The sequence below is a fragment of the Ptychodera flava genome, chromosome 22 (genome assembly GCF_041260155.1).
Source record: "Ptychodera flava strain L36383 chromosome 22, AS_Pfla_20210202, whole genome shotgun sequence".
Classification (NCBI taxonomy): domain Eukaryota; kingdom Metazoa; phylum Hemichordata; class Enteropneusta; family Ptychoderidae; genus Ptychodera; species Ptychodera flava.
In genome coordinates this window covers 15,314,370-15,339,395 of record NC_091949.1, presented here as the reverse complement: position 1 = coordinate 15,339,395, position 25,026 = coordinate 15,314,370, and the positions used below count along the sequence as shown (strand labels likewise).

The following is a 25,026-nucleotide window of genomic DNA, read 5'->3' as shown; positions in this document are numbered from 1 at the left end:
TTTCAAATATCGCAAAATGTTGGGTTTAGCTATCCAAACTTTGCACGGTGACCCCCGATTTTTATTATTGATTTGGTAAGAGAATGGTTGAAAGTTCCGTTCAGGAAAGTTTAAGCAAAAGTTTAAGTCTTTCACTTTCGAGGCGCGTCTACTCTTAAGCTGGAACGCGCATCGGGTCAGATATTTCCACTCTCAAACTTTTACAATTCTTTTCTGATCTACCACTTGTGGGGGTTCATTTTAAAGCTTTTGGTGTAAGAAAACTTTTTACCGTCTTAGTTTTTCGATAAATCGAAAATTTTATTTTTATCTATAGAGCTAACATGGGGTGTCGGCCATTTTTAAATCTTGGGTAATTTGTTTCTCTAGTACCAAATTTGCACGGTGACACACCCTCCCCGATTTTTATTCGTGATTTTGAAAGAGAATGGTTGAAATATTCCTTGAGGAAAGTTTGAGCAAAAGTTTGAGTCTTTCACTTTCGAGGTGCATTCTACCTTAATAGAGCTTTAAATAAAACGACTGGTTTTTTCTGCATCCCAGATAGACCTAGGTACTCACTGTGAGTGTCACTCACGCGATTGCCTGTGTACCAGGGTGTATGGAAGGGTTTGGTTCAAATCTTATAATTATTTCCGCGGGGCTTTGCAGCAACATCGCGAACAGTAGACTGTCCCCAAGATTATCAGGTACCAACATTTCACAGCTTGTTGGCGCCGTCATCGGACCATGACGAACACATGACGATATTTTGAAGCAAAACAGTCTCCTCTGCTTTAAACAAACACCCTCTCTGCCATCCAACTGCGATATCTCAACGTCTTACATGTTTATTTTTGCGAGGGTCGTGCTGACCTACCTTTATGTTGATTGTTCATTATTTGCTACGCTTTCGTAGGGGTTCGACAGTCAGCAACGTCGTTTGACCAATTGTGCACGTTTTGTCACCTCCGGGGTCGTGCCTGATGTCTTCAACCAGTCTGACTCCCACAATACTAGCAAACTATTGTGTGGGTAGATTAAGAAAAAAAAACGTTTACAGAGGAAAATAGTAAACTTTTATGCCCAGATTTGTCTCCAATAGTGCATATCTCTATGAAGTGTGGTGACTTTATAACTTTTGTCCGCAAGGCAATTTCATGTGAAAGGTTGCTGTGGTTCTTTTGTCCGTCAACCAAACAGTATTTCTGTACCTATTGTTGGAACTTTCTTCGGAACTTGTGTGCATAGGGCATTATTGCTGTAGTATACAATAGTATAATTCGCCCAGCGACGGACGCTCCCGGCGATAATCAAAATAGACTGTGCAATAATCTGTATTTAGTGTTTGTGTCAATTTGACTCGCGCTCTCTTTGGTGGTCGCATCGATGGAGTGGAAAGTGAGAGAGCATCCATATATTAGGCGAAGAAACGTGAGAAATAGACAAACGTAGCAAAAAGTCATGATGTAACACATAAGCCACCGTGCATAACACATGGTCAAGGTCATCATGTGACGCATGAACTAAGTGATCATGTAACAGACAATCTAAACACCATGTAATATATAATATATGATCTGAGTCGTCATGTAACTCGATATCCAAGTTATCGTGTAACACACGATCTAAGTCACCGTGTAACATGTGTTCTACGTCATCGTTTAACATGTGATCTAAGTCGCGTAACACATGTTTACGTCTTCATGTAACATATTATTACGTCATCATGTAACATTATGCATCATATTGCGTTACTCAGAAATGCCAAAAGTGAAATAATAAATTAGTGAATTAGACTTGCTCCAAGTTTATGGGTATATAAATCATCAAAACAGTGTAAATTGAAGGCATCAACTTCAGCAGACTGTCGCGTAAGTGGTAGGCTGTAGCTTAGATCGTGGAGTTGGCCAGCCAGTAACTGCTGCCATGAAAAGCCAAGCGACGGAACAAGTCTATTAGTGAATTCACGATCAACAAGTGATCTTAGACTACCTTTCTTTGTACAGAGACAGCCGTAAACTATGACCACTTGTCCCTTCATGTGGGTTTTTGCCGATCAAACGCTAAATCTACTAGACGAGTTTGCTACGTAAACGACAATGTGCATACCTATACTAGTATAGCAACCTTAAAAGGGACAGTACTAGTTATATAGCTGTTAACGAATTCTCCCACTATTTTCGTTTTGTATGCCAAAGCTTATTGAAACACCAACTTGGCTTGCCAACACCTATACGTGAAAGTGCAGTGCAGTTTACATCAGAATTTATGTTTGGACCAGAATTCATACGGTACAGGCTGAGTCGACAAGCGAAACACTGCGTATCTCAACTGAATGTGCTATGGGAGAAGAAACGACAAACTGTCGCTAACAAAAGTTTAAATTGTGAAAAATTCATCTAATGGTACAGCTACAGGTCCTTTAAAGGGATACAGTCGTCGGAACTGCGCTCAAAGGTCGTATGGGACCCAGACGACCAATGGCAATATCCAAGGTACGATAGTGATTGATAAAAGTTAAAACATGTCTTTCATAATCTACATCGTATAATTTAAATGCTGCAGCTTTGATTATGAGATTCATCTAGATATCGTGCACGAAATACATTGCTTGTAAACAAGAAACTCGCACAGGCGCAGTTCCGACGACTGTTTCCCTTTAAGCTGTATTTTCATTATTTTTATTCTATAAATCGAGTACAATTTCTTAATCTTCTCCCTAAAACATACTTAAATACAAAGTATTAATCATAGCAACACAATAGAGGGCGTAGAATATGGAATGTTATTGTCTACAATAGAATTCTTGTCCAGATTAGAATTCAGTGGTCACCCGTAAACGTCAGATATAACACACGCGCAGGCTTTGTTGTCAAGTTAAAAATGCATTTTAAGTGATTTTGCGGCAGAATGAGGTATTGTATTTTACAAACAGAACAACAATAGGAAAATGCATCTATTTGAGGTGTGAGTAACGAACTGACGGCATGGCGAATGGTAGCCTTGATGTGGCGCGGCGACGGACGAGAGCCGTAAAGGTTTTGTTATCCCGAAGTCTTAATGTATGGGAAGTCTGCTTAGAATGTAGGGATATCGACCAATCTGGGCCAAGGTCCATTTATTCCGACAATAAGTCGAAACTTTTTGCGTTCAGCGGATTAAAGAGCCTTGATAAAACAAGACGGTTCACCCACGAATGAACCGTCTCTTATGATTCAGCAGCAGTGTTGCGCGTCAGTTTTTTGTTTTTGTTTTGTTTTTGCTTTTTTTGAGAGGGATATTTCCAGGAATTTTCTGTCGTTAAGTATGTACATAGCAAAAAATCAGGTGGTCGCAAAAATCAATAAAGTTTAAAACTGTGTCCAGCGAGAGCAATAAAGGGCTTTAGAATTGATACTATTGCTATTTCTATACATTCTTCTGGCACGGATGCGTAACTCGAATTTTTCCTCATCGGCGGAAAAGTATTCATGTAGCACTGCCATGGGAGTATTTGCCTCCTTTCCATTAAAGTAACAAGAAGGCATTGATTGAAGTTTAGCACACGTCACAGGTCAACGATCTCGTTATTCACACCAATAACAAACCGTAGCCCGACCACTGATTGACAATCGAACTCACGGCATGGGTTGTGTATCTCATTACGTCTTGGCGCGTTTCCCATTATACATCTGTTTACCGGGCTGCGCCAATGAGGTTCGGCCGTTCCCCCGTGCTCTGCAAAGTACCCGGATTGACATCAACGTAGCGGACAGTGTGCGTTGTGTGTTTTCGTTCCGATGTTCTGCGTCTAATCCGTGGTCCCTGCCTCCCAGTTGTGATCGCTATTGCAATCATGAGACTCGTAGTAATTTTCTGCTTGCTCGCCGTTTTGTTGACGCTTGGGCATGCAAAGAAATCCCAGAAGGATTGGAAGAGCTGGAAGTCAATGTTAAGTCCAGTGGTGAGTATTTTTTTCACTATCACGAGTTTGTAGGGCAGCCAGCGTTAATAACGTAACCTTCAGCAGCGAGTGCGGTATCTCGTAATCTGGCTCTCAGCAAACATTCCCCCCGATGATACCATCACGCAAAAAATCTTCAAAGATGTGATTGACATCTACGGTGTGGAAATTGACAACGCTGTCCTCGTAAGGAGTAGATGTTGAAACTGATAAATTTGCCAGTTCGTAAATACCACGAGTTCGGGCAACGTGGTATCTCCACGCACGCCTTATAACTGCTTACACACATCTTTCTTAAATAATGACGTGTCGTCTTCAATAGTTGTCTGCTTCTCACACGTCTCAAGACAGATATTCAACGTCTTGTAACCTAAACGTCTTGTAAACTGTATCCGCCGGCTTCTTCGTTTGTAATGCTTACGCAGATCACATACAGCTAATGACAATTAACCACTCACGGGACTTATAAGTCTCCTATTCATTTTCAATTCAATAAATTGTAAGCTATCGATTACACGGGTCCCTAGATATTCGCAAGTCACGGACTCTGCAACTTCAAAAATAATCGACGGTCTCAAATTAAATGACCCTTCTCGTAGAAATGTACCATCAGTAGTTGACGATTTAGAATATATAAACACATATCCTAAACAGGTCTCCGGAAAGATCTGCGCAGTGTTAGTGTGACGTAACTTATACCGGATACGTAATCTTTAGAAAGTTTCGTTAATAGTGATTGAAAATAGAACACATGTATAGCCCGTTGCGTACATCGAGTCTTTGACGCTGTCGAATAGGCTGTGCACTTGTGGAATGTTACAATAAAGCTGGGTTACGCAAAATTATTTGGGGCTTGGAAAGATACAGCTGTGTTTAAACCAGCAAGTTTTATAAAGTGAGCGAGAGGTATGACTGAGATTGGGGTACGAGAAAAACAGTTACGGTTTGTTCGCTCTCTCTCTCTCTCTCTCTCTCTCTCTCTCTCTCTCTCTCTCTGTTTATCATATATCAAAGAGGAGATAACGGTTATGCAACGAATAAATGGACTTAAAAATCTACGACTATCATGCCATTGTTATATAAAGTGACAAAACTTATAAACTAACACAGATAGACACAGGAGTTTGCTAGCAACTCTTGTTTCACACGACAGGGCGGCGAGACTTGTCTGCGGTGTCGATATGATTTCAAAAGTCGCTCGACGTGACGGATGGTCACCCACTGACTGTACGGCCATAATGAAAAGGACCGTTACAATTAAATTGTCATCCGAATGTCTAGAAACTCGAGTATCTTTTAAATAACGAACGACAGGAGGCGTGGTCTCTGTGGACTGACTCGCTGAGCCGTGAGTTTCCGTCAGAAGTCGAAACGATATTTTGAGACACAATACCCGTTTTTGCTCTAATATTGAGAATTGGAATGCGGCAGATCGAGAGTTAGACTGGTATTCAGCTGACAACTCAGTTTTTCTACACTCACTGGAATTTATTCATAAATATCGACATTTTTGTGATGACTGCCTTTGTGTATGGTATCAATGAAACAGATCCGACTTTTCGCGCTGCGGTACGCACTCATTGTGGGACCATCCAAACACATTGTGCCCTCTTTGAAAAGTGTCTTTTCGTCCACCGTTCGACTGTTACATAAGCCCAGGTAGTTTTCCAGAAACGTGCCTCTGAAAACTCTGTACGTACAATTCACGTACCGACTTTCATTATTCGTCGGTTGGATTTGAACGGGAGCGGTGAGAAAGTACAGTTAGAGACGTTCCTCTCCGCTGGTTAGAGACAATCTCGCGGTTAAAAACGCGTCCTTCGGGCTTACACAGGTCATTGCGTTCACGTAAATATCCCGGGGGTGACATTTACAAATGAGAGAGACAATTAAGTGGAGTCCTGTTCAGTCCCCAAGAAATCGCCCAACAGATATCTATAAACAAGGCCGTTAACTACCGCCGTATCAAAAATAGATCACTTTTGTGCTGGTGCACTCACCCTTGTCTCAGCTTCGGGTTTTTATACCGGCGATAATCGAGAGGTCATCCGGTGTTTGTGCAGTTTTGGTGTTAACCTCAGCAAAGACCAAATACAATAGAAACGACCCCGTGCAGCTCGCTACGGCCGTGTGAACGCGGGAGATGCTACTGTTATGTTACTTGACCAATTTTCATTTTGTCAACAACTTTGCTTCCTTGGACTAAATTGATTTCAATGGCAATCGCTTCACGCATGACAAGTAGGTCATCCGCGATGACACGGATCGGCCCCTGCATAGTAGAAATCAATTTTAGATTGGGAAGCGTCGGTGTCTGTGCGGGTCGCGAGCGGTTGGTACATGTTTGAGCGAATGATGCGGACGGCTGGCGAGGGAAACGTTATCTGCTCAGTGACGCATCTGCCGCGAGGGCAACTCGTTGAAGCGTGAGATTTCAACTGAATGATGACTTAGGGACTGGACACAAATTACAGGGGGGGGGGTGGGCCGGTGTTTTTTGGGGGTGGGTCGCCATTTTTCGCGCAAGCATTTTTGAAGGGTCATAAAATTTTGTGCAAGCCTATTGGGGAGGGTCACCTTTTTTCATGCATCAAAGCTGAAATTGCATGTGCACGTTATGGAATACTGAAAAAAGAAAAAATACCTCCTGGCACTTTCATTTTCTGCCATTACCATTTTCGGCGCGCCCTTTGGGCGCAAATTTCAGGTATAATAAACAATGTATTGATGATCCAAGCAGCCACATTGATTTAAGTTGTCATGATTTCTACTTATTCAACACTATTGTGCATAACTGTCCCCTATAATGACTCTTTCAATAACAATGTGGGAGATTACTTATTTGACATCATTCTCCCATTGACAATACATTGGGTATAGGTCAGTGTCAAACGTTCATGTCGCTGTATGTACATTTTTTAATTTTTTGAGGACATTGACAGAATACAAACTGTTCAGAATAGTGCACAGTGTCATCAATAACAACTGGAAGCTTCAGGTCGAACAACTTTTGAATAACAATTTAGGATCAAATAACCTATGAGTTATTTGTAGTTTCCTCATAGCCAACAATGTATAGTGAATCAACATTTTGGTGAAATTCCAAAATCAAATTTCTTGCACAACCATGGACTTGAAACCACTCTAGTCTAATCATGAATATTAATACTAATAATTAGGTGTACATAAATGCACAGGTTTACCAAGTTTTGTATTGGAAAAAAATTATTCATAGTTTCATCATAGACTGCCATGTATAGTGAATGGACATTTTAGTGAAATTCCAAAATCAAATTTCTTGCACACCCATTGACTTGAAACTACTCTAGTCTAATCGTGAACATTAATACCAATAATCAAGTGTACATAAATGCACAGATTTTCCTATTTTTGTATTGGAAAAAAATTATTCATAGTTTCATCATAGACTGCCATGTATAGTAAATCGACATTTAAGTGATATGCCAAAATCAAATTTCTTGCACAACCATGGACTTGAAACCACTCTAGTCTAATCATGAACATTAGTACCAATAATTGAGTGTACATAATGCACAGATTTACCTATTTTTGTATTGGAAAAAAATTATTCATAGGGTTTCACCATAGACTGCCATGTATAGTGAATCAACATTTCGGTGAAATTCCAAAATCAAATTTCTTGCACACACATGGACTTGTAACCACTCTAGTCTAATCAAGAACATAAATATCAATAATCAAGCATACATAAATACACAGATTTGCCAAGTTTTGTATTTAAAAAAAATTATTCATAGTTTCTTCATAGACTACAATGTGTAATGGATCCACATTTCATGCAAAATTCCAAAAACAAAGTTATTGTACACAGATGCACGTGTTACCACCCTCTTCTAATCAAGCACAATTATGTCAATTATTCAGGGTCCATATATGCACAAATAGTGCAAATTTTTAATTCTGAAAATTTTTTGACAGTTTTGTCATAGACTCCCATGTATAGTTTTGTCATAGACTCCCATGTATAGTGGATCAACATTTTGACAGAAATTCCAAAATCAAATATCTTGTTCACATGTGCACTTGTAAACAACCCATGCTAATCAAGTATATCTATATCAGTTATTAAACATCTGTATATGAACAGATATAGCTAGTTTTATACTGGAAAATACACGTTCGTAGTTTTCTTATAGTCGACTACATGTATAGTGAATCAACATTATCGATAAAATCTAAAAATTACATTTTTTGTACAGGCATGCACTTTTTACCTGCCACTTCAAGCAAAGTACATTTACATGAATAACACACATATGATTTGATATTTTTTGGACAACGCGTTATATCGGCCACATTTTGCCTTCCTTTCGGGACTCGGGGCGACTTAAAAAGTATAGCAAGTCAGAAGGGGGTCTTTAACACATTGCGGGTTTTTTTGGGGGGTATTGAGTAACAGGGGAGGGTCACTTATTTTCATGCACGGATAAGGGGGAGGGTCACTAATTTTTGTGCATGAACTTTTGAAGGGTCACTATTTTTTACGCAGCGGTTTTTCGAAAAACACCGGCCCACCCCCCCCTGTAATTTATGTCCAGTCCCTTAGTGACGCCTGGGCTTGTCCCTTATTGTGAGCATCTTTCGGGTTATTGCAAAAGATAAATTATTCAAACTGTCCGACCCACTCTTTTCGGAGCTTTTGAAACACCCGACAGACTGGTCTTGTTCTCGGGGCTTTGTGGCCTGGGGGTTAATGAGCTTAGCAGAATATATGTACTGAAACATTTGACAAATTTATGATGTCCGTAGCTTTTCCCATCAGCTTATGACGTACACGGAGACCACTACCCAGTTCGCGCGCTCCAGTCTTTCGCAACCCGTCAAGAATCCAGGATAACGTGTTTGCCATTCTTTGCACAGCCTAGCACTGAATTAGAAAGGCCCTTCCATCGGTGTAGAACCCCGCATGATTCAGTTAGCAAAGTAATCTCAATGTTGCTTTTTGTGGGGGGCGTGCTTGTTACAATGAGCATGATGAGCAAATTTAGTAAAGCGTTTTATTTAGCTATAGGCAAGTGGTGTCTTAATGTTTCGCACAAAACCTTGACTATTTTGCAGGGCAAATGCTAAGAATTATATGGTTTTAGGATCTCGTCCCCCAATTAAAATATATCCGTATTTCATGGCTACACTCCATTGGATGTCATGGGAAAGCTGTAGGGTGTAAAGCAATCGACCGCGAGATGAAATTATTATAAATGGATCGACCGATTCCGACTTCTCGACCCTAAGCCGATGATTAATCTTTGAAGACAACGCTCCAGGTTCAAAGTGCATCTCCATGTTATTTTAAGCTCCAAAGAAGAGATATTTACACTTTCAAAAATCTTGACGAGAGCGAAGAAATATGTAGCATTCCTTCCCGCATACCGCTCTTCCGTCCTGTCTACGACCGACGACGTCTTTTTCCCGTCGTTATGGGTGCCGTCATTATCTTCGCGTTAAACTACTGTTTCCGACTACTCGTATTCTCACTGAGCATTTTGACACGATGCTGTGATTTATTACCTTTATAGTTGCATTTCCAATGGAAGAGAAAAACCACATACTGCAAAATTCTATAGAGGTCTGTTTCTGATATAAATATCACAATGTTTTCATCGCTTTTTCCCCAACGGTGAAACACAAGCCGGCGAGGAATAAGTTTTGAGCACGGTTCTATCATCGGGTCACTAACTCACAGATCCGGAACTTTTCCACTTTTGGCATGCATGCTTTCAGCCAAATCAAGAATGTCACGAGGGCGATTCTATTTCCATTGTGCCACTGAAAATAGCCACAACCATGACTGTAATTCGCAGTCTGGCAATTATTGTGAAAGTCTGGTAAGTGTGGTTTTTGGCGCTAAAGTAAACTCGGCTGGATTCTGAGAGGCCACGTGACGTGGCCGAGTGCGCGTCTGCATCTCAAAGTTGTGCGTAACGGGATTGTCGGCAGAATACGTAAGCCCGCCAAAAATGCGTAAACAAACCAAAAATACCTCGCCATCACGCCACACTGCCACCAAATATAGAACACCTCAAAAGAGTCGATGTTGAAACACCAAAACACACACTGTAACTGCAACGAGCGTGAATTCAAACGCCAAATACACGCAAGGTTGAAACAGTTTCTGCTCGAGTTGTCTTCACACGATTGTCCCGTTACCTCAGATTTACCTTTTTCACAGACCATTTCCTTAGCCAATTGCCTCCAGTCAACATCGCTGTCTGTAACGTAAAGAAACAACTTATCTTGTAAAAATTTTCATCAAATCTACCACAAGACATTAACATATTGCCAATAAATCCCTACGAAGAGAAGTAGTAATGTTTACTTTATCCCTGGAAAATCGATGATGACATAAGTCGTTATCTGTGGAAAATGCTTGGCTGAATTATACGATTTTAGGTTAATGCACATAATGCTACCGAACACGTAAATATGCAAGCACGTTAAACTTAATCACAGGTTGTAAAAAGCCTTCATCTCTCCTCGACGTTACTAAGCACCACTTTAATAGAAGGTGGTGACGCTATTTCTTTGAAAACAAGACACTTACGTCACCTTACCACATTTTTGCCCTTTGGTCCACAAGGAGCTATCGTTGAGAGAACAAAGTTTTGATCATTGACAATACAGCCTGTTTGCAGGAGCTTCACCGGTGTGTGGAGGGGTTGTGATTGAGCGTATAATATGTACCCCTGAAAGCCAATTAAAATATTGCCGAAATAATTACCTTGGCTTCGTAAACAGCTTTGCTCTAATTACAGTGTGTTGCGATAACAATTAGCGTTATGCAAATTGGGCTATCGATACCTGTAATCATCGTCACGTGACAGAGGGACCAGTCATACACCCGATTTTCCGAGAGCTGTTGTCGTAAATAAACTTAACCAAGAAAACAAGTTCAGCTGTTCACATCACGGCAAGTGTATACAGTATATATATCGCTTGGTCGAACAACTCGAGTTGACCATTGAGAATCTCCAGCCAGAAGGACAAAATTTACATGTGAATGATGTAAAAGGAAGTAGCCGACAGTGAAATTTACACACCTTGGTTCATTTTTGTTTTGCAGGAAGATACCAATCCTCTCAGCAAGCAAGCGTTGAAGGACCTTCAAGAGCATACAGATCGAAAAGTCAAAATCAAGAACAAGAAAGATGGTAACGTTTGTAGACATATCATGAAAATATTAGACGATACATTTTCCCAACAACCTTTCAAAAGTATACCGATACCTTCGATAGAAACACGCATGAGCAAATGACTGGACATAAATTACAGGGGGGGGGGGTGGGCCGGTGTTTTTCGAAAAACCGCTGCGTAAAAAATAGTGACCCTTCAAAAGTTCATGCACAAAATTAGTGACCCTCCCCCTTATCCGTGCATGAAAATAAGTGACCCTCCCCTGTTACTCAATACCCCCAAAAAAACCCGCAATGTGTTAAAGACCCCCTTCTGACTTGCTATACTTGTTAAGTCGCCCTCCCGAAAGGAAGGCAAAATGTGGCCGATATAACGCATTGTCCAAAAAATATCAAATCATATGTGTGTGATAATTCATGTAAATGTACTTTGCTTGAAGTGGCAGGTAAAAAGTGCATGCCTGTACAAAAAATGTAATTTTTAGATTTTATCGATAATGTTGATTCACTATACATGTAGTCGACTATAAGAAAACTACGAACATATATTTTCCAGTATAAAACTAGCTATATCTGTTCATATACAGATGTTTAATAACTGATATAGATATACTTGATTAGCATGGGTTGTTTACAAGTGCACATGTGAACAAGAAATTTGATTTTGGAATTTCTCTCAAAATGTTGATCCACTATACATGGGAGTCTATGACAAAACTATACATGGGAGTCTATGACAAAACTGTCAAAAAATTTTCAGAATTAAAAATTTGCACTATTTGTGCATATATGGACCCTGAATAATTGACATAATTGTGCTTGATTAGAAGAGGGTGGTAAAATGTGCATCTGTGTACAATAACTTTGTTTTTGGAATTTCGCATAAAATGTTGATCCACTATACATGGGAGTCTATGACAAAACTGTAAAAAAAAATTTTCAAAATTAAAAATATGCACTATTTGTGTATATATGACCCTGAATAATTGACATAATTGTGCTTGATTAGAAGAGGGTGGTAACACGTGCATCTGTGTACAATAACTTTGTTTTTGGAATTTCGCATGAAATGTGGATCCATTATACATTGTAGTCTATGAAGAAACTGTGAATAATTTTTTTTAAATACAAAACTTGGCAAATCTGTGTATTTATGTATGCTTGATTATTGATATTTATGTTCTTGATTAGACTAGAGTGGTTACAAGTCCATGTGTGTGCAAGAAATTTGATTTTGGAATTTCACCGAAATGTTGATTCACTATACATGGCAGTCTATGATGAAACTATGAATAATTTTTTTCCAATACAAAAATAGGAAAATCTGTGCATTTATGTACACTTGATTATTGGTATTAATGTTCATGATTAGACTAGAGTAGTTTCAAGTCAATGGGTGTGCAAGAAATTTGATTTTGGAATTTCACTGAAATGTCCATTCACTATACATGGCAGTCTATGATGAAACTATGAATAATTTTTTTCCAATACAAAACTTGGTAAACCTGTGCATTTATGTACACCTAATTATTAGTATTAATATTCATGATTAGACTAGAGTGGTTTCAAGTCAATGGTTGTGCAAGAAATTTGATTTTGGAATTTCACCAAAATGTTGATTCACTATACATTGTAGGCTATGAGGAAACTACAAATAACTCATAGGTTATCTGATCCTAAATTGTTATTCAAAAGTTGTTCGACCTGAAGCTTCCAGTTGTTATTAATGACACTATGCACTATTCTGAACAGTTTGTATTCTGTCAATGTCCTCAAAAAATTAAAAAATGTACATACAGCGACATGAACGTTTGACACCGACCTATACCCAATGTATTGTCAATGGGAGAATGATGTCAAATAAGTAATCTCCCAAATTGTTATTGAAAGAGTCATTATAGGGGACAGTTATGCACAATAGTGTTGAATAAGTAGAAATCATGACAACTTAAATCAATGTGGCTGCTTGGATCATCAATACATTGTTTATTATACCTGAAATTTGCGCCCGAAGGGCGCGCCGAAAATGGTAATGGCAGAAAATGAAAGTGCCAGGAGGTTTTTTTTTTTTTCAGTATTCCATAACGTGCACATGCAATTTCAGCTTTGATGCATGAAAAAAGGTGACCCTCCCCCATAGGCTTGCACAAAATTTTATGACCCTTCAAAAATGCTTGCGCGAAAAATGGCGACCCACCCCCAAAAAACACCGGCCCACCCCCCCCTGTAATTTGTGTCCAGTCCCTAAATACCTCCGACAAGAAAAGCTACTGAAAAGTCCAATAAAGATGGAAAAACGCAACTTTTTACTCTCCCCTCTAATCAATTGTCGGCTTGAAATTGTTTACCGTTCTCAGTGTTTAAGGTTCTAATTCAATTTCGTAGTTTACAACCAGGAACACAAGCCCGACGAATGAATAGATTTAAAGAGTGTTGAAGGAAGTAGCGAAGTCGTCTGCATATAAAAGGCCCATCTCTTGTAAGAACGCAATGTGCCATACTTAATTCTCCCGGATATACTCGCTACTTGTTTTGATACTTTTTATAGTGTAACTTGGTTCTCTAACGCGCGCTTCGTCAGTGTTGCGCGCCAAAGAACACTGAAGGTGCGCGCGCACACCTTTTTAGCGAGCAGCCGTCAATTTATTCCCTGCCCCCTTTATCGGCACCGTTGCCTCAGATGTACAGATTGACCAATGACAAGAGGCTGCCAGAAAATGGGGAAGGGTCGTTTTAATGGTGTATTCTTCCAAGAACAGTGGAAGAGTTTGTATGTGGGTTTCTAAATCACTCTGGTTTTTTTTTGTCCAGACTTGTGCGACGAAGTAAAATGTGGTCACAGCAAAACGTGCCAGATTGTTGACAACAAGGCCGTATGCACCAGTAAACATAAGGTTAAAAACGGGTATGTAATGTTGAACTAAGTTCTCACCGAGTTTAGATTTGTCCTGCGTAAACCGGCTTCATGCAGTGAAATCCGAAGGTCACAGGAACTCGGTGTTTAGAAGACCTGAATGTCAAATTCGCAAAATAAAATTGTCCATGACCTTTTGTATATAATTTCAACAGTTTATTTGCTTTCGTGTGTCCACTAGGCTGTACGACACACCGTGTTTCTGTCAGGCAGAATTACATTTTCAAGTTCAAGATATTAATGGTGACAGAACGTGCACCCAGAAAGCCAGTATATCTTTAACCCAGCGACCTTTAAAAGCTTAGGGAACAACAACATTTACCTTTTATATATTCCCATTATTTTAGTTCTTACAAAACAAATACCCGTTCTTCTTCCAAAGTTATGTAACAACACAAAATATTATTCGTGAAATATGCAAAGTTATCGTTGACAAATGAATACTAACATTGAGTTGTCAACAGTGAGGCATATTGTATTGTGTTCAGTTGGCTAGGCAAATACACACTTCAGAGAGAAAGAGAAATAAGAAAATATGGATTTGTTTTATAATATTTTCAAAAGTTATATCTATCGTTTTTATTTCGTTTTATGGGTAGAATGCAAATATTATGTAAGAGACTTTTTTCCAGACATTTGATTTCAACACATGGAAAAGAGATGCGGTACGTGTGCGTTAAATGGAGTAGTGTTCCAAACACTTCTTGTAATCACAACAAGACGTGTGTATAGCGACAATTAAATTGATGATGACATCTCCCAGCAGTGTGTATTTACCATGGAGGAAAGTTGAGATGTGTAAGTGCAAAGTCCTCGCTTATAAACAGTTCGCTGAGGACACGACCCTGTTAGCAAAACTCAAATGACTTTGTTTCGACACGAAAACGTCGGGAGTGTTTTAATTGATTGTTCTGACAGAAAGTATTGCCTTCTCGAACCATTCAGTGTGAGTGAAGCGACAACAGTGGGTTAATTCTCTGCGCGCATGCGTGTCTTTACAGACAGAGGCCACATAGCAAGACGAAGAAAGGGAGCAAAAAGGACTGTCCGAAGTGTCCGGTTGTCCATCCGTATATCGTATGCGGGTCAGACGGTGTCAAGTACTCCGACCAGTGTCACTTAGAGCGCCGAGCCTGCATCACGGGCAAAAGAATCATCAAAGCGTGCGATGGCCGATGTCCGTGTACAGGTGGGACGCTTGCCATGCTTAAGGTAGTTTGCGCCTCGAAAGTGAAAGACTTAGAACTTTTGCTCAAACTTTCCTCCAGGAATATCTCAACCATTCCCTCTCAAAATCAAGAATAAAATAGGGGGGAGGGGGTTCACCTCTCAAATTTTGGTACTAGAGATACAAATTACCCAAGATTTACCGCTAGTTGAAATTCAAAACGGCCGCCATCCCTATGTTAAAGGGACAAAGTCGGCCATTTCATGAATTTTGTTTTATACGAAATACTACTTATTTGTTTGACATGTTGAAAGATACTGAATGAATGGGCGACCATGCATATATTCGACCCCGGTTTTAGACACGATACATGAAACATCTCTAAAATGAATTAATGGTCATGAATTCATTTTCGCGCTGGTTTCATTTAATTTGTCTAAAACCGGGGTCGAATATATGCATGGTCGCCCATTCATTCAGTATCTTTCAACATGTCAAACAAAATAAGTAGTATTTCGTATCAAACAAAATTCATGAAAAATGGCCGACTTTGTCCCTTTAATTCTTGGGAGTAAAAAAATTCGATTTTCGAACAACTAAGACGGTGAAAAGTTTTCTTACGCCAAGATCTTTGAAATGAATCCCCACAAGTGGTATATCAGAAAAGAATTGTAAAAGTTTAAGAGTCAGAATATCTGTCCCCGAGGCGCGTTCTACCTTAAGCTCATCCTGGTCAAACTGTCTGCTATGACTAAGATATGCATGAAATTATTTGTTTCTCGAAATTGACATGCAAATGTTTAGCATTGAGGAGATAGCTTGGTACATTGCATTATGGTATCACTTCGTGATACCACCACACAATACTACTCATCTTGATTTGTATCAGCGTTCAGCATTCGCAAATACTTATTACGGAGGTTACCACAGAATCTTGTTCAACAGATTTCAAAAATTTAAAAACGATAATGTGGCCTATGGACTTTCATACGTCTGTTTGTGTTGGAGTCTGTCGGTTTTATGTTTTTCTTAATGTTATCGACTAGTTTACCTCTTTAGTTTTACTGTTTTTTCAGGTAATTTTCCCTTGAAACATCTTAAATATTGTTAGCTATTCAAAATCCTCCAAAACGCCCGTAACTGGGACGAGTTCAAAGACCGACATCAAAGCTTAGTCTATGGAACTTTGTCTCTTTCATGAAAATAAATTAAATAAATGAGATCTGAAACCTGGTGTTTGTAACACATGATATTTTTACACTTTTTACCAACTGCTCAGAATTGAAGAATAATGACGGAGATAATGAATTTTACAGGCAAGAAACTGGGCGATACGACTACGTTGATCAGGTAAGTATCAAAGAGCAAATAATCTTTCATAAGCGCTGCTTTGGTCAAGTTGATACCAATTCAAGGGGTGGCTGAAAAGCATTTCTCATAGTATCTGCCATGTTTTATATCATATAAGTCAGAAATTCAGGTGATGGGGTGGTGGGGGGGTGGGGGGGGGGCTTGATGAATAATGGCTACCACTAAGTAAGTGTACGACAACACAGTTACCGTATCACTTTCAGCTTTGATTACAACATGAATGAACAATATCAGAACCCGTGATTACCTCTTTCTTCTATCCTCTTTTCCATGTGAAACTGGAGTAAAAACAATTTTTTTTTGAACATCGGCCGATCCAAATGGTTTGATTGTCTATTTTAATACCGTGTGATATGCACAAGTGTGTCTATGCCACTTTTGGTGAGCCGAATGCTCAACGAGAGAGAGAGAGAGAGAGAGAGAGAGAGAGAGAGAGAGAGAGAGAGAGAGAGAGAGAGAGAGAGAGAGAGAGACTGATTCACATGAAAAGCTCAAAGTTATTCATGATTAACCTGAAAGAAAAGCTAATCGTTTCATTTTCTGTAATACACACAGGACCCACATATGTCCAAAGAGTCACTTCTGATGACAGATCTTCTGCCAGCGGGCAATGCGATAGGCGGACAATTACAGTTGCCAGCACCGGCACCCGATAGTGAAGAAGCCGTGTCTTTAGGTTAGTGATGACGTAAGGTGTGACGCAGAAGTGATCCACTCACTCAGAAATCGGCCAAGCTTATCCATGGATAAGTTTGGATACTGAAAATACAAAATAATTATTGGTGCATTCATAGGACAATTTCTTCATTAAACCACAGTGCAATTTAACATTGGAAACTAATATGTATAAGGCCAAAAAAAAAATTGTGTGTTTCCTGTAACATGCTCTTCAGAAATAGGGTAGGTAGGTAGAAAAAAAATTTTTTTTTGGTAATTTTTTTTCTCTACAAAAAAGAAAATGTGAAAGTTTTAATACCCTTCGACAAGGGTCAAGGCATCGTCATTGTCAACACAAAAGATTACATACACGAATGCAAAAGACAATTACGCAACACTCAGTATTATACACAACTAGACAGTGACGACACAGAACAAACAGTAAACAAAGTACACGAACTATTAAACAATATGTACGAGAACAAACACATCGACCATGATACTTATAAGTATCTCGATCCAAAAAACATAAAATCCGTACCCCGCATTGGTACTTATTGCCTAAAATTCACAAATCGCCGCCTGAAAACTCAACGTTTGCAGGGAGACCAATATTTAGTGGCTGCTCCGGTCCCACTAACAGAATTTCAGAATTCCTGGATTATTTCATAAAACCACTGGTCCAGCAACAACCGTCAAATATAAAAGACACAACAAACTTCATACAAGAAATAGAAAAAAACAAATTTCCCCAACATGCATTTCTTGTAACACTCGACGTGGTGTCGATGGACACAAACACAATTCACGACGAAGCGATTCGGCTAGTCAGTGAAACATTAAACTCACAAACCTCGCTTCAACAAATTACGGCATCAAAAAACCACCCACGGAAGACTTAATAGAAATGCTTTCACTAATTCTAAAACACAACAGTTTTGAATTTAACAACCAATATTTCCGCCAAACCCGGGGCTGCAGCATGGGATCGAATGCCTCGCCAGAGATAGCAGACATTGCTTTTCATGAACTTGAAAAGACAATAATCGTAAACAACCACAACAACATTCACTTCTGGAAAAGATTCAGAGATGGTGTCTTTGCAATCTTTCTGGAACAACAAACCGAACTCACTAACTTCACTCAAAAAATCCACACAATGCACCCAACGTTTAAGTTTTCATACGAAAACTCAACACAAGAAATTACATTCCTAGATGTAGTAGTTTTCAAAGGTGCAAGATACCACAAAGAAAATATCCTCGACATCAAAACACATATTAAACCAACAGACACATTCCAATTTCTACATAGAGAATCATGTCACCCGACAGCAACATTTAATGGCTTTATCAAAGGTGAAATCCTTAGATACGCTCGCACTTGAAACAACAATGACGACTTTACTAAAAAAGTCGCTTTCTTTAAAACAAACTACTCGACAGAGAATACAAAAACAATGAAATCACGAATATAACAGAAAAAATAAACCACAGTATTCGTAATACACTAACAAACTTTACAAGTACACGTAAAGAAGCAACAAACAAACTCATCTTCAGTACAACATACAGCCCTTACATAAAAACAAAAGATCTTAAGGAAGTCTTTTGAAACATTGGGCTGAACTGGAGAAGGACTCAACACTATAAGGAATCTATTCCAGAATCACCAATCATTGCTTACAAGAGAAACAAAAACCTAAAAGACACACTAGTCAAACAAAATTTACAGAAGTAAAGAAACAAAAAAAAACAAACCAGACCACCAAACGGACTCACAATGAGACCCAAACATTGATATTCTTGCCTCGCTATTCGAAGAGCAAGACCACTTAAATACATTAAAAAACAAACACAACTAACGAAAGAATCTACATTGCGACTGATGAGAAACCACACTCGGGTTTCGAAACGCAAGCGTCAAAGGGCCACTCATCAACTTTGTAACACCATAGGTCCGGCTGCGTCTCGCCATAAGCTTTCCCCACACAAACAAAACATTACCGTACACACTAATCCAAACTTCCCTACAAATATCCGAGGCGAAACAAACATTTTCATTAACACAAAAATCGGATAAAAATGTAGGAACACATTTTTGAAACGAATCAAACACAAACTCGACACAAAAACATTTTGGATAGTTAGGTGGGGAGCCTCTTTCACACTTTTTACAATCGCCATAAGCTTTCCCCACACAACAAAACATTACCGTACACACTAGGGGCCTAATCCAAACTTCCCTACAAATATCCGAGGTGAAACAAACATTTTCATTAACACAAAAAATCTGATAAGAATATAGGAACACATTTTGAAACGAATTAAACACAAACTCGACACAAAAACATTTTGGATAGTTAGGTGGGGAGCCTCTCACACTTTTTACATTTTTTCTTGAACGTGATCGCATTTCTCACATGTTACGGAAAACACGCTTGCACAAGCAGTCGCTATTGTTGTTTAATGACGTCATGAAATCACGCGTGATTTAAAACTTTTCCCAGCCAATCTCGCGGGATTTGTTTTCAACGTCCAAAAAAAAGTTTAGGGTCGGGGGTTTGAACTAGGGTAGGTCGGGTTACCGGAAACACACAATTTTTTTTTTAGGCCTAATGTTACTTTGCATGATCATTTGAAGTCAAATATCCTTCCCTTCCAGATTGTACGTCCGATGAGATGGAAGACTTGCCCAATCGTCTGGTAGAATGGTTCAGACTTCTTAAAGAGGACGAAGACGAACTGTACAAGAAAAATCCGCACAAAGCCAAACCCAGGCCAGGTATGATGACACTTGTTTGCATTTCAATGTAAATCAGACTTTGTTGTTTCATCTCTGAAATTATGACAGTTCTGCAGTGAAAAGCAGTCCTATAGGGATCTGCAATGGTTTCTTAATTTCGAGGAGCTCATGAATTCTACCGATGTATGTACATGTATTCTCGCAATTTTATTTTGTGCTTCGATCAAATTCCTAGTAGTCCCTCAACTACAGTGACGTGCTCGTGTAAATTTACACTCACGTGCTTTACATGGTAAAATGAACAAAACCGTCAGAAATAGACAAATTTCTACGTAGACTAGAATCGATTACACGATACACGGCCGCTCTGAACTGGTGAACGCATGGCTTGTACGTTGAACACCTCAAATCCTATAATTTATTCACGACATTCTATCTCATCGGCATGTCCACTTACGTCACAAGAGCCGTCTCCTTTCAAACATTGGTCCCTATTCAGACGATATCATTCAAAGGCGCGCTGTTAACGTTGCGCGAAGTGAGCTGGGAATCCTTAGAAGTTCCCGTACCGCGCCCGTACAGTGGTTTTTCAAAATGAAAGCATTGACGTCACAAGTGCAGTCGTTCCCGCTCTCCAAAACCCATTCTATGAATATCTTCTTCGCATAACACCGGGTAACAGCGCGTCACGCGGTTACACTGCTTACAGGACGTTACTCTGATAACCTGGTCTCAGAGTTCGCCTATGATTGCCGCCGATAATGGAAAGTTGTTACTGGCTCAGGCAGTAACATAAAACAGACCAGACAACCTGACAATTCAAGGCTATGCTTAATTCGCCATTTAGCGGAAGGACACACACACACACGATCGGTTTAATTCTTGGTTTGTAACAATTTATTTCTACTCATCACTTGGAGCGTTAACAGGTGGGCGTGTCTCATTATGCGAAGAGTTCCTTTAATGCGGCTTTCTTCTTTCCCGCGTACTCGACACCGTATTTTGTAAATCGTTTGAAACGGACAAAATTGGTGACCGGACCGGGTGCGTGTTCCTGGTAACCAACACTGTCGCTACTGTGCCCTGATTTATGGAGTAATTCGTCTTCATTTGTCGAGTAAAAGATTGATGATATTATGTGCATACAAGCCATTATCAGAAAATCACTAGGTCTGTTGCTATGAAATTTGACATCCTCATGTCTTGGATGAAGGCTTTCTTTTCTAGAAAAAAGGAACGATGCCAGAAACTTCCATTCTCCTCGGTCCCTTGTCATTTTAAGAAAGAAATAGTGCTCTTTTCAGGAGAAATCACGGCAGATTTTGGTCAGGACGTCTGCTCGATTCGTTCTATCTTAATTTGTTCTTAATACTGTTGTTTTCGATGATATAGTTTGTTGCTCTGTACAAAGGGCGACGAGGTGAAACGAGCGAGGGACTCCAACAGTGCATTAACCTAATTCATTGGCCCAGACATTTTGATCAGGGCTTGTACATAGCTACCTTGGAAACTCATGAAGTCCCGGCGTGTGGTCCCTGTCAAAAGTCCCCTAACTGTTATTTTCATAGCGGGACGGGCGTATATGTTACAACTGTAATCATGAAACGGCCTTGTGTTGATTGATTTTTTACATATAAAGTTGCGTGATTACATGACCCGAATGAGAGGTCATCTATATAGGTCAAGACTTATCTAGCGCGAAGACTTGCGAGATCTCGCCTAATCTCGTGAAACTGATGAACTGGCAATAGAGAGTGATTAAGATCTGCTTTTTTATTGGTTTTTTTTGCAGCGGTTGAAGTTCTTCCGAAATGCAAGGAATCGACAGCCTGGATGTTCACAAATATGGATTTAGACAGGGACATGGTTTTGACTCCAACCGAATATAAAAGCCTCTATGACGACAATTATGAGATTTGTATGGTACCGTTCCTGGACAGCTGTGATACCAATCTGGATAGAAAAATAACCGGCGTTGAATGGTGTATTTGCTTGCACAGTGCCGGTGAGATACTGTTCATTCACGTTAACACATATTAAATCATGCAATCGGAAGTTTTTTGGGGGAGGGGTAGGATTTTAGCCAACGCTTGGATCATCGCAGAAATTCAGATATGTGCACAGGCACCCGTGGGTTGGGTAGTCTGCTAGAACAAATCGATTCGAGCAGAGAATCGATCGATCGAGCAGACTGCCCAACCCACGGGCGCCTGTGGATATGAGGGGAGTTTAGGCAGTAGAATTGTAGAAAATTGAAAACGTCAGATTCTGTATCAGCTATATTGCTGTTGAGTTACGTGTTTTCATTAGAGCCCAGTAGAACACCCCACACATGAACACATACTCAGGGTCCCTCCATGCAGTAAAACGATGTACAACATAAATATTCCGAGACTAAAATATTTCAAGACTAAAATTTTGTGTACGTATGCCCAAATCGTCTCCAAATTTGAGCGGGAAAGTTTATAATCCAAAAGATTTTAGGTAGGTTTTCTTTTAGTGGTATTCACGTGTGCACGACCGCTCTAGTCATTCGATGTCAGCTGACCGGACCCATGAACTCTGCTCGACCAATCAGAACACGCGTGATGAACTCGTCGCTTTTTTCCTTTGCGTTTGACAACTTCGATATTCTTTAACAGCCAAACATTGATGTTTTTTAAAATCTGCATGTCTACTGCCTATAGTGATGTCAGAGATGCCAGTCTATATCAGCGCGCTTTGTGTTACAAGTTGGGCTGTCTGCGTCCGGTCGGTGTTGTAGGTCGTTAAACGTTGCAGCCATAAAATTGAATCCAATTACACATGAAAATGTTTCATTGAGATAAAATCTCGTTTCACCCTAAGAAGACAGCGGAACTGTAAAATGGAACTTAAGATTTCAGCGAGGCATTAGACCGATTTGCGTAACGATACACCTTTTATAAAATTGTCCACACTTTTCTTTCCTTATTTGCACTTTTCTTTCAGACGATACGCCGCCATGTTACAGCGCTTTGGCAGACGTGCCAACCATAGTCGTAAGGGGTGAAGTCAGGCCATTAGCTGGTAAATTCACATTACTCTTTAACAACTGTTCGTTGAACCATAGACCCTCGAGAAAAACTCGAGGGTCTATGGTTGAACGGATTGGTAGAGCGCCAGGTCCTCAAATAGAGCGCCCTCAATACAGCCCTCGGCGCACAAAACGTTTCATCTAACGGAAATTCTTATTTTTGTCCGAATTCGTATATAAAACTCAACGAATGATGCATTAATGGACCAATTTGTAAATCTATCGATATATTGACCCACAACGATTGATTAATTGATTGATCGATTGATTATCGATTCATAACTGTTCAAGTTCTTCTTCACAGGAGCGTATGTTCCATCGTGCGATGAAACGGGTTATTACGCCAAAACGCAGTGTCATAGCAGCACGGGATATTGCTGGTGTGTCGACAAATACGGCACAGAGTATGGCAATACTCGGGTCCTTGGAGCGCCCGCTTGCGGTAGGTACTGAGACTTAATTATTGTGAGTCTGCTTGTGAGGCTGGATGTAAATCTGTGGCTTTCGAGTTTCAAAGCGTTGATAGATTCTCAAAAGAGACAACAGTGAGTTCACAAGTTCAAAAACATGGTTTGCTTTGGGTTTGAATTCCCAGGTATCAAGTACCTCTGATAAGAGAGAGAGAGAGAGAGAGAGAGAGAGAGAGAGAGAGAGAGAGAGAGAGAGAGAGGAGAGAGTTTGAAGTATCGTCAGAATTTTTACATTATATCTCATGATGTCCTTTCATGTCTTTTAAGGCATGAAGGTTTCTGTGTACTGATTTTCCGATTATTTTTCATCACTTTCAGATCAGATATATGATGACACTGAAACAGAAGGAGTAACAGAACTGGGTTCAGGTCTCCAGTCGAACTAGGACCAACAAGCAAAGTGTAGCCAAACATATGCTGTGTATATATGTATGTCCAAGTATAGCCGGAAAATATGAACTCCTTTGTGCCTTTTAAGTATAAGTGGATGTACAACTGTAAAAAGACAGTAAGCCAGTGCACTGTATGGGGAGAGACAATCTATTTAATGCCAGCTTTCTCCTCTCAGATGGAAATATGGAAATGGCACTAACTACACAAGTTATAATAGGACACGCTGATATTTTTCAAACATATTCAGTTCTTGATGCCAACCCACGCAAGAACATGTACGGAATGTAAAGTTTTAACTTTAACAAGAAAGCGATCACAATCGATTTTTTTCAAAGAAAACACGTGTTTTCCGGTTTACACTTTAAAAAAATCTTTCTGAGAATTAAACAATGCAGATTGTATAAAGTAAAAAAATGTGAACGTAATAGAGAAGTATATTCTCCTGATCTCACAAGACAAAAAAGTTATACCATTTTACAAATTGCGTCAGGCAGTGGTGATTTTGATTATATTATTGTGATGTTTACAAGTAGGTATATAGTTGACGAGAACCAGTCAAAGCATCGCTTCTCTAGCTTCAGATTTTCACTCTTTTTAATCATTAACACGTAATAGATTATGCCGAATTCGATGCGAGATCTTGTTGCAAAAATATGTAAAATAATGAGCAAATATACATAAACACGAAACATGCCTTAATTCTTTTTATGTGAATGTTTGACAACAAGATGCATATATTCTGCGTTGCTGATAGTGTAGGCTAAAGCTGTTTTGTTTTGTTTTTTTTATGTGAAGTATTCATTTGACTCAGCCACAGGCGGTACAAAAAGATTTTCTCACATGTACACTGTCGGTGATTCGCTTTTGTCCAGTCTGACGTCACAAATTTGGTTTGTGTATCGCCGAGTAGGTAAAATAGCTTTGTAACGGTAACTGCGTAGAGTGTCCTTCGACGCGGAGAAAAATGAAGCGAAACAAATATTTGAATAAAATCACAACTCAACACCACTGTATACCTCTATTTCTAAAAAAAAGATACAATTAAATACTTTTAAATGAATCCGCCTCTGTGTTTTGGTGTATATTTTAGTGACATTAATAGGGTCAACTAGAAGCACTGGAGAGATGGTGATTTTGATGTGATGGTTAATCGATG

General features: G+C 39.6%; 1 protein-coding gene across 1 annotated transcript; it reads left to right on the top strand.

Annotated features, from left to right (window-relative positions):
• Positions 1–3,654: 3,654 nt before the first annotated feature.
• On the top strand, positions 3,655–24,930 carry LOC139122776 (testican-1-like). The gene is made up of 11 exons (XM_070688482.1): positions 3,655–3,925; positions 11,028–11,115; positions 13,909–14,002; positions 15,013–15,200; positions 16,459–16,529; positions 17,106–17,226; positions 19,872–19,991; positions 21,745–21,957; positions 22,923–23,000; positions 23,312–23,449; positions 23,796–24,930. The coding sequence occupies exons 1-11, from the start codon at positions 3,818–3,820 to the stop codon at positions 23,861–23,863; spliced, it is 1,287 nt and encodes a 428-aa protein (XP_070544583.1). The 5' UTR covers positions 3,655–3,817; the 3' UTR covers positions 23,864–24,930.
• The last annotated feature ends 96 nt before the right edge of the window (positions 24,931–25,026 follow it).